Below are 10,985 nucleotides of genomic sequence, written 5' to 3'. Positions count from 1 at the left end.
TCCCACCCCCGACCATGAAGCTAAGAAACTCCAAATGACAACAGCAAAATACCGCTGGGCGAGGGTTGGGAGAGGAATGAGAATGTGCAAAGAGAACCGGTTTGAGGCACAACTCAAAGGGAACACCTGAAACTCAGGATCCAACAGCCATTGCTCTGAGGTACATCAACCACCTTAGAAACAAGTATCTGAAGGGATTGGAAACCCGTGATGCACTGCGTATAACCGTAGCAGCAACGGCAGCAACAAGTCACAAAACTAGTCCAATTGCTAACTGGATTAATGGAAAGCCTTCCTTTACAATTCTAGCAGAAGGAAAGGCATGCCCATATCCAGGTATAAAAACTATTTACCTCAGTTCCAATGACCTACCCAATATATTTGGCTGTAACAAAAAATCATGAGACAGACAAACAGGCAAGAAAAATATCGGCACATTCTCAAGTGACAGAGTAATCATCAGGAAAGACAAAGTCAGTGGTTAGGACAGTATAGCACTGGCACAGAAACAGACACGTAAACCAAAGGAACAAAGCAGAGAGCCCAATGCATTAACACCTACGTGGTCAATAAATTCAGAGGCAAGAATATACAGTGGGGAAAAGACAGCCACTTCAATACATGGTGTTGGGAAAACTTGACAGCTACATGCAAAAGGATGAAACTGGACTATTTTCTCACACCATAGACAAAAATAAACTCAAAATGGGTTAAAGACTTAAATGTGAGACCTGAAACCATAACACTCCTAGAAGAAAACATAGGCAGTATGACCTTTGACATCAGTCTTAGCAATATTTTGGGGGATAAGTCTCTTCAGGCAAGGGAAACAAAAGCAAGAATAAACAAATGGGACTATGTCAAACTAAAAAGTTTTTTTGCACAGCAAAAGAAACTATCAACAAAGGAAAAGGTCACCTACTGAATGGGAGAAGATGTTTGCAAATGATGTATCCGTTAGGGGGTAAATATCCCAAATATGCAAAGGACTCACACAACTCAAAGTAAAGAAAAACAAACAATCCAATTAAAAAATGGACAGAGGACCTGAATAGACATTTTCCCAAATAAGACATACAGATGCCCAACAGACACATGAAAAGATGCTCAACATCAATAATCATCAGGGAGGGCTTCCCTGGTGGCGCAGTGGTTGAGAGTCCGCCTGCCGATGCAGGGGACACGGGTTCGTGTCCCGGTCCGGGAAGATCCCACATGCCGCCGAGCGGCTGGGCCCGTGAGCCATGGCCGCTGAGCCTGCGCGTCCGGAGCCTGTGGTCCGCAACGGGAGAGGCCACAACAGTGAGAGGCCCGTGTACCGCAAAAAATAAAAATAAAAAAATCATCATCAGGGAAATGCAAATCAAAACCTCAATGAGGTATCACTTCACACCAGTCTAGCATCAACATATATACACTACTGAATGTAAAATAGTTGGCTGGTGGGAAGCAGCAACATAGCACGGGGAGATCAGCTCCGTGCTTTGCGATGACCTAGAGGGGTGAGACAGGGAGGGTGGGAGGGAGGCTCAAGAGGGAGGGGATATGGGGATATATGTATGCATAAGGCTGATTCACTTTATTGTACAACAGAAACTAACACAGTATTGTGAAGCAATTATACTCCAATAAAGATCTATTAAAATAAAAAAAATAGTTGATCTAAGGAAAAAAAAACAAAAAACAACAAGTGTTGAGGATGTGGAGAAAAGGGAATCCTTGTGCACTGCTGGTGGGAATGCAAGTTGGTGCAGCCATTATGCAAAGAAGTATGCCGGTGCCTCAAAAAATTAAAAATGGGACTACCATACAATTCAGCAATCCCACTTCTGGATATTTTTCTGAAGAAAACAAAAACACTAAGTTGAAAAGATACATGTACCCATATGTTTATTGCAGCAGTGTTTACAATAGCCAAGATATGGAAGCAACCTAACTGCTATCAGTAGATGAATGGATCAAGGGGATGCGGTATATATACAGTTGAATATTATTCAGCTATAAAGAAGAATGAAATCATACCATTTGTGACAACACGGATGGACCTAGAGGATAATATTCTAAGTGAAATAAGACAGAGAAAGACAAATGCCATATGATTTCACTTATATATGTTATCTAAAAAACAAAACAAATGAGCAAACATAACAAAACAAAAGCAGAGTCAGATTCAGAGAACAAACAGGTGGTTGCCAGAGGGAGGAGGATTTGGGGAAGTATGGGGATGAATGAAATAGGTGAGGGGAATTAAGAGGTACAAATTTCCAGTTACAAAATGAATGAGTCACAGGGATGAAATGTACAGCATGGGGAATATAGTCACTAATAATGTAATATCTTTGTATGGTGATAGGTGGTAACTAGACTTATGGTGGTCATTTTGTAATGTATAGAAATATCAAATCACTATGTTGTACACCTGGAGCTAATATCATGTTGTAGGTCAACTATACTTCAAAACAAACTCAGAAATTCATAGGAAATGATTTGTGGCTACCAGACACCAGGGTGGGGGTGGGTAGAGGGAGGGGGAATTGGACGAATGTGGTCAAAAGGTGCAAACTTGCAGTTATAAAATAAATAAGTACTAGGGATGTCATGTACAACATGATTAACATAATTAACACTGCCATATATTACGCATGAAAGTTGTTAAGAGTAACTCCTAAGAGTTCTCATCACAAGAAAAAATATCTTTTTCCTTTATTTTGTATCTATATGAGATGATGCATGTTCACTAAACGTATTGTGATAATCATTTCATGATGTATAAGTCAAATCATTATGCTTTGCGCCCTAAACTTATACAGTGCTGTATGTTGATTGTATCTCAAGAAAACTAGAAGAAAAAAAAGACTGTGTGGTACTGGTGAAAAGATAGACTTACAGATAAATGGAACAGAATAGAGAGTCCAGAAATATACCCACAGAAATATAATCAACTGATTTTTGACAAAGACGCGAAGGCAATTAAAGAAGCAATGCTCGTCTTTTCAACCAATCCTGTGGGAACAAGTGGATGACCATATGTAAAAAAAAAAAAACAAAAACAAAAAGAGGACTTCAATACATATCTCACATCTTATGTAAAAATTCACTCAGTTATCAAGGTTAATATCAACAGTACTTAGTCATGCTGATATCATTCGCACCTGGTATGATGTGAGAAGGGCCATTACCTATGTGATATTCTCTCTCCAAATCCATAACATCATCTGTTCACGAGGAAACAGACAGACTGAAATTGAGGCATATTTTACAAAATAGCTCACTAGGGATATTATATATTGGCTTTTCAATGATTCTGTTAAGTCTAAAACTATTTCACAATTAAAAGTTTTGAAAAAGAGAAACTGACATGAATTTACATATTCTTTTTCCCTTGGAGGGGAAGCTTGAGGCAGACTGAACCCAAAGGAGCAGCAGGTAAGCCAATCCAACTAACATTTGAAGGATTTATATCTGATACCATTAACTACCAAACTTTTCTTAAACTTAGCTGATGTATATGAGGCCGTTTCATTTTCTGTGCACAAGAACTTTGGTGGAAGAACTGGAACTTCTGAAGGGAACATGATGGCTGTTAGTTAACCCCTGTCCTCCGACTTAACGACTTCAGCACTTAATTTCCACAGTATTTTCCACTCCCCGTATTGCAGCCTTGGGACTGATTCTCCAGGTTTGTGCCTCTTGACTTCACCTCTGCGTTTTATTTCCCCAGATTTATGAGTTTGTGTGACATTTACCTGGATCTACCCTTCCGTCAAAGCGGCCATAATGATCTGGTTTCACAAAGGTAAGGTTGATCTGTGTTACATTCTAAATCACAGAAAAGTGAGAGAAAAGAGAAACACACACTGTGAAAGGATGGGGTGTAATGGACCCTGTTCCCAGTCATATCCCGTTCTTGGGAACTACAGCTGATGAAGAGAGACCCTCACTAGCCATGTATTGAATATTTACACCAGTCCTCACCTAGGACACCCAGAGTCTCTCTGCTAGGAATTTGACATTTTGAACTAAAAGATACAGAAGTATAAGACTAGGAGAAAGTGTAGGAACTTCTGCCGTCAAGGAGCCCAGCGTTATCTTAATTCTACTGTTTCTGAGGCTTGGATACAACCTGTATTATTACCTGTAGCTGTTCTGGCAAATTACCACAAACTAGGTGGTTTAAAAGAACAGATATTAACTCTCTCATAGTCCTGGAGGGCAGGTCCAAAATCAAGATATCAGTAGGGCTGCACTCCCTACAGAGGCTCTACGGGAGAATCTATCTGTTCCTTTCTTCCCTAGCTTATGGCTTATTGGCTTGTAACCACATCACTCCCATCTGTGCCTCTGTCTGCACATCATCTTCTCTTCTGTCTTTCCCCTCTATGTGTCTCTTATAAACACACTTGCCACTGGATTTAGGGCCCACCTGGATAATCCAGGATGATTTTATCGTCTCAAGATTCTTAATTACACACGCGAAGAAAGATCCTTTTTCTAAATTAAGTAACGTTCACAGGTTCTGGAGATTATGACATAAACATATTTTGGGCAGGGGCACCACTCAACCAAATACACATGCTTCCAATTAACTTTTTCTTAAGTAGTGCCAGTTTCTATTACTTGAAACCCAAAGAACTTAGGTAGTTTGGTCTCTTGATGCTAGTGGCAGTAATTATAAGTTGTTTGTGCCATCTCTATACTAAGCTTGACTTCAGAAGTTCTCCAACTTTAGTGTAGTAAAAATTACTTTGGAACTTGTTAAAAATGCAGGTTTCTGCCCTCCTTTCCAGAGTTTCTCAATAAATTGGTCCAGGAATCTTCATTTTTAAGAATTCCCAGATGGTCCTGATGATAAAAGAAAGGGAAAATTGTGAAAGCTCAGACCCATTCATGTCCCATTCACATAAAAGCAAGAGGAAAAGCGATGAAAAATAATTTGAAAACTTTAATGATGTTGTTTATATAGTAAAAACATAAAATCTTTTAAATAAGGTACATTCAGTTTCTCAGAGCATCTAATATTCAGATAATTTATATTTCATATACTTTCCAACATTAAACAATTGACTAAATAATGCATTTTCTATAAAATGATAATTCAGTTTACACAGGTAAAGGTATATTACAAAAATACTCTACACAGGAAGAATGGCAGTACCTATTAGGAAATGTTACAAATATTCTGTTAAAAAATATATTTTATCTCTTTCATTTGTCATAATAATAAACAGAATATATATTTTTTTCTTTCTAAAATTAAGTCTTACACAGTTTCCCTTCAGGATGGTAATATGTACAAACCTTATATCTGAATGGATATAAATAGCAAATACTATAATAGTGTTACAGATATATTAGTAACTTTTACAGAAAAAAATGGCTTTCTAATAAAAGCCTCTAGTACAGCTGAATTCTCAACGCTATTTAAGTTAGACATTCCCATGTTTAGTAAGGCACAATGGAGTCTAGTTTCTTATTTCCAGTTGAATTACTGCAAGCAGTAACAAGGAAAAATATAGTCAGTAGATATTGGACCAAATCTGTTAGTTGGATAAATTATTTGGGATTGATTAAACTTTGGGGGGAGATGTGAGTTCTTTCTCCACACCATAGTTTCTTTTCAGACCCTGTGGCCAAATCTAGTCCTTGGTGATGAGAAAGAAATCATTGTACCCTCCTCAAGCGCCTGAGAAACAGTTTACTCATTTATTGGATCTGGTCCATGGTGAGGAAACAGCTCAATGACCATTTCCGGTTATAAGCAGCTTATCTTTAATGATTGGACCTGGTTCCCTATCATTTCTAAAAATAGCTTCTGATATAATCTGTACATGGTGAAGCTGTGAAGGAACCTGATGGTCTTCTTCAGACTCTGAGTGACAGTTTTGGGGAAGTGGTATGTCTTCAAGTGCTTTAGGGCATGCATCAGGCCCTTGCGGGTGTCTTGGTCATCATTTTTTATTCGCCAGAGGCTGAGAAGCTTCAGGATTTGATCACTTGATTTGCACGTCTTCATTGTTTTCTCAATGTCTTCTGTCATCACTTTCTTCCCCGGCAAGCTTTCCATCAGCCTTAGAAGCTGCTCGAAGGTGAGGTTCATGTGCCCAATGTGCCTCTGCACGCTCTTTTCACAGAGTTCGATATCTGCATAAAGCAAAAGCCCAGAGACATTCACGTAATCCACCCAAAGCCACCGTAAAACTTCCCTGAGGCAAAAGGAGGTTCCCCAGAATTTCATAACTTTAAGGATAACCTCCTCCTTTCCTTTTGGGAGGGCTTAAGTAATGCTAGTTATTTCTGAGAATTGAGTTAAATATTATTTTGTGTTACACTAGGATAATACGCTTCCTATATTCTAGGCATCCAACACAGCTTTGTGAAAAGCCCAAATTTGCAAAATAACAGTGGGAAACTACAGACACACCGTTTTCTAAGAAAATTTGGAGAAATTAAAAGTGTAACCTTTTAGGAAAAACACAAAGTTAGCTATTTTATAATACAAACTTTCATTAACTGATACCCAATATATGTGCTATTTGAAGAATTAGGTCCTTCAAACGGTCTTTAATAAATAGCACCAGGAGATCGTCAGCACAAAGGAGGAGCCGTGAAAACCCAATAATATGAGGCCAAAGAACAGTAGGATACACATGGCCTGGAGAATATTTCAGTAATGAGCTAGGACATAAACATAAGAGGCAATAAATAACGTTTCTATTGATGACATGAGTCATTTATTATCTGTGGGCCCGAAGGCAAGTCTGTTCATCTTTCTGGGCTGAAATGTCCTCATTTATAAAATAGGAAATTGGGTCCCTTCCAATTCTAACCGTCTCTGATTCTCTCCTTCCCTCTCTTTTTGCTTCAGGGCTAATTATAATTTCAAAGAATACATTTTGTTTGCCAAAAACAGAAGACAAGTTTACTCTTTGCACAAGTGAAACCATTCAACTATTAAAGCTGTTAGTCGCCTAAAATCTGTTGCCTCAGTTTCAGATGTTTGAGGCTTTAAGGTTGTGTAGGACTCCTCAGTCATTTAACTACATGTGAAGAGCAGAATGGATTTCTCCTTGACACTGTCTGCATTATGAAAACGCTCCCTCATTTTTTCTGCCATGTCCTCCCAATGCTAATTAAAGTCAGAACTTTTTCTACTGTGTATCCTAAAGCTTAGAGTCCACACTGGATGAAACTTACTTCCTTTTCCCCTCCGATTCTCTCCCATCATAACACACACACACACACACACAGAGTTTCTAAAGGAGATTCTCCAAGAAACTCGAACACTTTACAGACCTTATCTCATTAATCCTCACAACACATGCTATTAAAATGGTAATCTTAAAATAGGCTGTGTTCAGATGCAGAGAACAAACGTATGGACACCAAGGGGGGAAAGTGGCAGGTGGTGGTGGTGGGATGAATTGGGAGATTGGGATTGACATGTATACACTAATATGTATAAAATAGATCAATAAGTAAATAAATTTTTAAAAATAAAAGTAAAATAAAATAGGCTGTGTTGTGAGGATTAATGAGAGGATACCTGTAAGACACTTAGAGGCTCTCTGGAGAGAATTACCACATAAATCCAACATAGTTTCCTGGTAGAAATGCAAAGTAAGATCTAAAGTGGTTAAAGAACTTCTAGATAGGCCAGAAGGGATGCTCCTAAAACTGCTAAGGGGATCCAGAGTCAGATTTCCTGAGGTCTAGTCCCACATTTGAAATGTATTATCTCTCCCTTTAGAGAGACACTTGAAAAAGAAATTGGGGAGTAGAGGAGGTGAGAACAAAACCTCACGTGACTGCTCTAGGAATAGCATATCCACTATCACTTGATGAATACGTTTTCAGTCCAACAGTAATTCCCAAGGGGAAACATCATCCACACAACTAAACAGGTACATAGTCCTGTTTCTGTTGTAGGACCGACAGGTGTTCTGATTTCTGATCGAGTTGTTTATTTCAGGTTCCCATACCTTGGATGATCTTCTTGACCATATCTTGGTCTTTGTTTTGATGCTTCCATAACTTCAGCAGCTGGAAAGTCTGTTCTCGTGAGCTGTGTCGTCGTTTTATCCGATCTATGCTCTCTGTGTTCACTTTGGTGCCAGGCAAATTGTCTACCAGGACACTGAGCCAGTTCGGGGTAAGCTTTGTAGGAACAGCAAACCTAAAGAATGCCTCCTCACACAGGGTCATGTCTAAAGGAAGGTGGGAAAACCAAGAAGATTTACTCAATAATTGGATTCTTGGACGTCTAAGGGACAAAAATAATAATAATAATAGTAATAATAAAAACCAACACAGTTGAGTTTTCCAGGATATTGCATGCTAAAATGAGAAGTTTGAATAAAATCAATCTTCTGTTGCCTGGTCTTAGTGGCAGATCACCAATCCAACTGGGTTCATGTCCTTTCTAATGTTCTTTTAGAGCATTTTGTGGGGGAGGGTTTAACAAACGTCTAATAAGAATGTATTACTGCTATAAATAACTTACAGCAAAAATTCTATATATATAGCATAATGTGTATATATATGTTAATATATACATGAACATATTTTAATGTAACTGTGAAATATTTTGTTAAAGCTTTAGCTGGTGTCTACAGGTTACTTCAAGATCAATGTCAAATCACTGTCTTTAAGGGAGCTTGAAAAGTAATCTGAAATAGTGTATTATTTTCTGCACACACACAGACACATAGTTTACCTTTGGGAACAAGGATGGATACAGATGTATAAGCGTACATTAAGTGGGAAAATAATCAAACACAAAAACATGTCATTTAGAAAAGAAGTGCAATGGCCTGAGTGTCTGGGTAGGGTTGGTATATCCCAGGGATTAATAGTTTGTTTTTGGATTCATTAGGTCTGGGTTTGAATCCTGACTCTGCCATTCAAGTTCATACATTAGAACAAACTTTACAGTATTTTTATAAAGATTAAAGCCCATATAGCAAAAGTGTCTGGCATATAGTAAGTGCTCAAAGAATGATAGAAATAAAAGTATAAATGAATTAAAGAGAATGTTAGAGGTCACTCTTCTATCCCTTCCCTCGTTCCATTATTTAATAAGAAAGCAGAAAAGCTGAATGACTTATCTAAGATTTTTACAACACAGTGAAAGAATGTTGGGACTGGGTTTGAATCTTCAATCTCCCAACCCACATTCCTATGTTTTATATACTTCTATGTCGCACAAAAAGATGTTTGGGGAGAGTCAAGCTGATTAAATGCTAAAAGGTCGATCCTTCTTGGTGTGATGAGTCCTTGGTAGAAGGTCTGAGGTTAGTGTGGTGGTAGGAGTGACAAGGTGAGGACAGCAACCTGATTAGTACCATCACCAACATGAGGTACATTCAGGTAACTTGAGCTTGGAGCTACTGACCTTTCCTGAATAAAGAGTTTAAGACAAAGTACAGGAACTTAGAACTTCCATGCAACAGATGCAGTAATACCATAGGTAACAAAGCCAGTATTGCATTTCTAATTTGTCATCTATGTATGTCACTATGCTTCTTTGTTGCCAATTTATACTTTGGCTAATAATACAGATATTCTTAAAAGTGATAAAAATGCATAGCTTAAAAAATTCTGCAATTTGGACTCTGATCATCGAACCTTAAACAAAATCTTTACACCACCCCGTTCTCCGTGGGTAACATTTGACTCAAGTGTGAAAGTCAGGGTTTGGAGCATGATTGTGAGAAGATGGGGACTTTTTGAAAGATTTTGAGTTGTGGCTTTAGCGATGATGCACAGGGAATAGTCTTGGTTAAAATTCAAGAAAGGGAAAATACAAGTTTGACTAAGAAGGGCTGGAGGGTCTTGTATTCAACTCAGAGGTGGTACAAAGACTGATATTTTGAAACATAATTACCTATTCCACACTTGTGAGTCGGTTCACCGTTTCCAGAACATACATTGTCATGCGTTGCATTTCCTTTGTGAGTTAGAAGGAGCCCAAGTGCACTGCAGTTTGTGTGCTTTCTACAGGGTGCTTTAGATGACGTCTCATTGGAGAAGAACCCATCTGGACAACTTTCACAAACTGTATTTCGCTCCGGGGTTCCTACAGAAAATACCAAGCCATTTAGCACATTCTTCTCAAATACTTTCGCAGCAGATACCATCTTTTTTTTTTTTTTTTACATCTTTATTGGAGTATAATTGCTTTACAGTGGTGTGTTAGTTTCTGCTTTATAACAAAGTGAATCAGTTATACATATGCATATGTTCCCATATCTCTTCCCTCTTGCGGCTTCCTCCCTCCCACCCTCCCTATCCCACCCCTTCAGGGGGTCACAAAGCACCGAGCTGATCTCCCTGTGCTATGTGGCTGCTTCCCACTAGCTATCTACCTTACGCTTGGTAGTGTATATATGTCCATGCCTCTCTCTCCCTTTGTCACAGCTTACCCTTCCCCCTCCCCATATCCTCAAGTCCATTCTCTAGTAGGTCTGTGTCTTTATTCCTGTCTTACCCCTAGGTTCTTCATGACATTTTTTTTTCTTAAATTCCATATGTTTGGATAAGCCTTTTCACTTGGTTTTTACTGCTACTATTATATTGCACAAAACTTGAGGCATTTTCATTTTTCACTTCATTAGACAGAACAAAACTTCTAGAGTTAGCCCCTTAGGCAGTCTCCCCTACTTGTAATAAAAACACAAATGTGTTTTGTTGTTACCTAGAAGCACAAAATTGGGGAGGAAAGAAAAGAAGGGTATGATGTTCAATTAGTCCTGCCTGTGCAAAACTGTCAGTAAGATCTTTTTGTCAACCATAATCTCCACACGATTATTCCTGGGAAATCATGAAGGTAACTGCTGTGTAACTGCTGTAATATCATTCTTTGAAATCAGTACCCATGGAATGCTGCATCGTTAAATTCCAATCAGTTCCTACTGAAGTTCCTTCTTTCCTGAATCCTAATCGTGAAGCAACTCATAAGTATGCTAACCTTGAGAAGTAAAAATTTA

General features: G+C 38.5%; 1 protein-coding gene across 1 annotated transcript in view; it reads right to left on the bottom strand.

Moving 5' to 3' along the window:
* Window positions 1–5,126: 5,126 nt before the first annotated feature.
* Window positions 5,127–10,985, bottom strand: part of TNFRSF11B (TNF receptor superfamily member 11b) — a 28,705-nt gene continuing 22,846 nt past the window's right edge. Inside the window, exons 4-6 of the mRNA XM_089898584.1 lie at window positions 9,884–10,075; window positions 7,980–8,204; window positions 5,127–6,141 (exon numbers count right to left, since the gene is read on the bottom strand). Of these exons, the coding sequence (XP_089754710.1) occupies window positions 5,753–6,141; window positions 7,980–8,204; window positions 9,884–10,075 (806 nt within the window). The 3' untranslated portion in view covers window positions 5,127–5,752. The remainder of the gene's footprint in view (window positions 6,142–7,979; window positions 8,205–9,883; window positions 10,076–10,985) is intronic.

The sequence above is a fragment of the Delphinapterus leucas genome, chromosome 17, assembly GCF_059928025.1.
Source record: "Delphinapterus leucas isolate spDelLeu-1000000601 "Yukka" chromosome 17, BTC_Dleu_Yukka2, whole genome shotgun sequence".
Taxonomy (NCBI): Eukaryota; Metazoa; Chordata; class Mammalia; order Artiodactyla; family Monodontidae; genus Delphinapterus; species Delphinapterus leucas.
This window is presented reverse-complemented; position numbering and strand designations above follow the sequence as displayed.